General features: G+C 48.4%; 1 protein-coding gene across 1 annotated transcript in view; it reads right to left on the bottom strand.

Moving 5' to 3' along the window:
- The window catches only part of b4galnt4a (beta-1,4-N-acetyl-galactosaminyl transferase 4a), a 61,918-nt gene extending 60,353 nt beyond the window's left edge, over window positions 1-1,565 (bottom strand). The window contains exon 1 of the mRNA XM_024280806.2: window positions 604-1,565. Within this exon, the coding sequence (XP_024136574.1) occupies window positions 604-745 (142 nt within the window). The 5' untranslated portion in view covers window positions 746-1,565. The remainder of the gene's footprint in view (window positions 1-603) is intronic.
- Window positions 1,566-4,735: the final 3,170 nt, after the last annotated feature.

The raw sequence follows: 4,735 nt of genomic DNA on the forward strand, positions 1-4,735 counted from the left end.
GATGGAGAGAAGGATGGAAGGATGGATGCGTTGATGGTCAGATGGATGGATGAAATTGTGGATGGATGGATGGATGGATGAGTGGATGGACTGATGGACGACAGGAAGGATGGATGGACGAACAATGGATGGATGGATGGTCAGAAGGATAGAAGGATGATGGATGAATGTGTGAATGGATGGATGGATGGATGCGTTGATGGTCATATGGATGGACGAAAGGGTGGATGATGGATGGAGGGATGGATGGAGGGATGGGTGGATGCACTGATGCCCAAACGGATGGATGAAGGATGGATGTCCTTTACACCTGCATGAGGAATGACCCATCAAGAGTCCAGGTTTCAGCAGGTCAGACCCATCAGACCCCCCCATGAACTTCTGCAGTCAGATCTGCGCTTCAAGCTCCGACATCAACAGCTGCTTCAGAAGTCCAAGCGCCTCAATGACAGCAGCAGGTGGAACCCCCACCCCCAAAAAACAAACAAACAAACAAAAAACACCCAGGACCATAAAAGAAAACCGGGATGAAGAACCAGAGAGAAGGTTCTGACCCATAGACGGGTCGCTGGGTGGTGATGGGAGGTGGTGGGGGTGGGGTACCTTTTCCGTAGCTGAAGGGCAGCCGGATGCTCCTGCCCTGGTGGATGTGCAGGTACGTGAACCACACGGCGGACGTGAGCAGCACGAGCAGCAGCAGCAGCTTGAACTGCTTCCGGATCTTCTTCACGGGAACGCGCAGCATCCTGGCGGGAGCATCCTCCGGACGGACACGGGGGGGTCACGGGGAGACGGCTCTGCCTCTACCGGGGCGAGTCCGCGCGCACCGCCGGTCCTCCTGCGAGGCGCGGGAACGTCACCTACAGCCGCGAGGCGCGCCTGCGTCCCGGACATCCAGGGTGGGACATCAGAGCGTCCCCCGCGCGGGAGCGGCCGCCTCCCTCCCGGGCGCTCATGTGACGGACAGCCGGCGGTAAAAGGCTGAGGATCAGGTCGGTCCTGCAGGGGGGGGGCAGCGATAATCTGCTCAAATCCTCCGCGCTCGAGCCTCTGCCGACACGGCGGCGCTCATTAGTCTACCGGCTTCGCGGGATCATCCCGCCGGACGGAGGTTTAGCGCCGCGCAGCAGCTGCTCACTTTCCGCGCGTGCATGGACGTGATGCTCGGATCATGTTCCCGGGAATTCACAGGCTGGCGGGAAGCGCCGCCGGTACCGGATGAGGTTCAGGTGGAGCGGCTTTGCATCCAGGAGGGGCGGTCAGCTGTCATCCTCCGAGCCCCGCGCGGGAGGGAGGGGTGGGGGGGAAGGCTGCTCCGGTCCCGCGCGCTCCGGCGGAGCGTCGTCCTCACGGCAGGTGCAGCCCCCTCCCCGAGTCCGCCATGCGCGCCGGAGGACGGGACGAGCTCGGCTGCGTTACCGGACGAACACCGACGTTCTCCGCGCGTGACGCGCAGCCGCGGGTCCTTCAGCGGCGCGGGGGGGTCCGGGAGGCTTTCAGGGGGGGACCTGCCGAGCGCAGGTGGGAACAGGGGGTTTGTTGTGCCACAATGAACCACGTAAGAGCCCCCCCATCACCGGAGCGTCTGACGCTGCAGAGCAACCGAACCAGGAGGCGGGAGGACGGACGCGCGAGGCGACCAATAACAGCTCCGCTCAGGCATGGGGGCGGGGCTAATGCTGGCCGACCGGAGCGCGGTTCGCTGCTGGAGCGATCCATCATCTGGAAGGGGCTGAACCAGAACTGAGCCTGCTCCAGAACCGGGCCCGGACCTGCACCTGTCGGTGGAGCCCTCAGATACACGCGGCTGGTTTCTGGTTTAAAGAGGCAAAAAGGTTGAAAAATCGATCTGTCAGGAGAAACTGATCTCTGATAAACATCATTGATTCATTTGTCTCCAATTAAGTAAAAACACAAAACACCTGAAATAACAGCTGGAACTGTCAGAGCTTCTGTTTCCTGATGGAACCCTGACCAGTCTGCATCCATGAAGGCTGTAACGTCACACTGACCCCTTCCTGACAAGAGGAAAGAATCACGTCATCACATGAAGGAACGTCAAGTTAAGGATCCTCACAGACCCACAGCAGATGAAAAGAAAGCCCACAGGGGAACAACACCAGAACAACACCTTTCCTTTAAACTACAAAATTAACAAAACACAAAATCCCACAATGCACCACTGCTTTCTTGTGGAGGTCGGCTCCACAGGTAAAGGTTCCATTAAGTCCAGCGCTCTGCAACCTTTAACAGTTAAAGAGCCATTCTGGAGGATTTCTTACACACAACATCCCAGTAGGAACCACAACGTCTTATTTCACATTTATTAAACACTCTGAAACTACATTTTTCATCATCAAATGTTAAAACCACAACTTTATAACACAATTATGAACTAGGTATATAGCATTACCTGTGATAATGCTAGTGTGAATGCTGTCAGCTAAATCTGGCCGCTGAAGATGCTGAATTGGATAGCTAAAAAAGCTGAAGCTGATAGCTGAAAATTCTGAAGTTAACAGCTGAAAATTCTGAAGTTAACAGCTGAAAACGCTGAAGCTGATAGCCAGCTGAGACATTAGCTAAATTCCAAATTAGCCAAAAACCAAAAAGAAAAAAAATTATAGGTTCATTAAAATAGCTAGCATGTAGCTGAAAAAATAGCTTAACTTCAAAACAGCCTAAAAAACTGAAAAAAAGCTTAAATTAGCCAAAACAGCTAGCGTGTAAATATTAGTCTAACTCCAAAATAGCCTAAAAAGCTAGCAGAATGCCAATTTTCAAAAATTTAAAACCGTAACTTAACCGTAACATAATTATGAATAATAAAAAGGCAGGAATATTATTCCAGAATAAATCAATATAAACCTTAAAAAACTTTCAATATTTTACTCCATAAAAATATATGATGTCAAAATTATACAAGTTAGAAATAAGGGCAAGATAACATAAAATAATTAAAATGATCTGGAGGGCCGGATAGAATTACCCGGAGGGCCGGATCCGGCCCTCCGGGTAATTCTATCCGGCCCCTGGGCCTTGACTTTGACACATCATTTCGTAAAGGAAAACACTGATTTGTATTAATGGTATTGTTGCTATCATGATAAATATAAATTTGTTTGTTTTTTTTAAGCATAAATAAAACAGAAACATAAATATAAAATAGCCTTTTTTCAAAATATGAATTCGTTTCTAATTCTTTAGAGGTCTATACGACTTTATTTCAAAATAAAAAAACATCCTGTATCACATAAAATCCTCTCAATGCAGGGATGTAGTGGCATGTAGTGAAATGTCAGTAGTGATGAAAAATAAACACACAGTTTGTGGTGCAAATCAACCAGAAATTCATAAATCTAAATCAAATACAAATAAACCAGAACTAATGAGGTGACACTCTTTTTTTTCATAATTAATATTCTTGATTTTTGTATTAAAAAATAGAAAGTGAACCTTAAATTCCTGTGCATGAATCTGGTCGTGTGTACTGACTTCAGATTGATTTTCTGTTAAAATGTTTCAGTTTTGGCCAAACTGCTTGATGGATGGATTTTTGGAGCATTATGGGTGCTGTAGTCAGGATCCTGGTGGAGTGATGCATACTGTCCTTCAACTGTTTGTGAAGGACTTGAAAAATATTTTTCCTTTTCTTAAGAAACCTATACTAAAACATGTTACACTTTCAAATTGAAAATGCTGTATTTTCTTTAACCAGAGAGCCACAATGGAGGAGTTAAAGATCCACGTGTGCAGAAACCTGATCAAGTCAAACACACATACGTTCTTCAGAGAAACGGTTAGGTGGAAGGAAGATTTGAAAAAGGAAAAAAATAAAAACCAAAAAGAAACTTTAAATCTTCACAGATTCAAACGTGTTTTTAGTTCCTGATGTTTTATGTTGTGTTTGTGCACATAAAAAAACACATTTGTAACGACACCCTCTGCAGGTGACATCGACCCCTCCTGTAGGATCGATCAGTTCAGAGCGATCACAGCAGCTCAGCGGCCTGGTGGTGGAGTGTCCACCTCCAGATTAGGAGGTTCAGTTATGACAGTTGGGTTCCACAGACTGGAGAGGGGAAGAAACTTGATGGTGTGTTTGAAATCCCAAAATCCGAGAAGACAAAAGTAAATAAAACCAGAGATCTTAAACCTCGGCAGGACGACTCCTTCCATCTGAGAGCTCCTCCGTGTGGTTCCTCCTCAGCTGTGGACGTCCGGAGACTCACATGCAGCGTTTGGAATCATTTATGAATGCAACCTGCAGATCAAAGGACGCAGAACCTGAGAGAACATGACCTCATTTTAGCTCATCCCACGGCGCCCTCCAATCCGTTCAACCGCAGACCATAATAATCCTCTCTCCATGGATTAATAATGTAATCTTCAGTGCAGAAACGGGAAGCTTTCACTGAAACCGCCTTCATGCTGAAGAGCCTCTGTGGGTTTAATCGATGTTTGATCATCAGACTGAAGAGAAAGTCCTCTTTCTGGATGGCCGGTTGGTGGGGGGGCATGCCCCCAGAGTGGAGGTGAGGGGCGCCTCCTCCCAGAGCAGGCAGCTCCTCATTCTGAGGAAGGAGGATCAGCATCTTCTATTCGCCCTTCAGCTTCTCACCTTCTTTTCATCACAAACACCCATGCCCTCTCCCCCCCACAGGCTTTGATGAGAGCTCTGAGCAGAAATGTCACAGGGATTAAAAGGTTGCCCCCCCCCCACCCCCGCTCCGGA

The sequence above is a fragment of the Oryzias melastigma genome, linkage group LG6 (assembly GCF_002922805.2).
Source record: "Oryzias melastigma strain HK-1 linkage group LG6, ASM292280v2, whole genome shotgun sequence".
NCBI classification, from domain to species: Eukaryota; Metazoa; Chordata; class Actinopteri; order Beloniformes; family Adrianichthyidae; genus Oryzias; species Oryzias melastigma.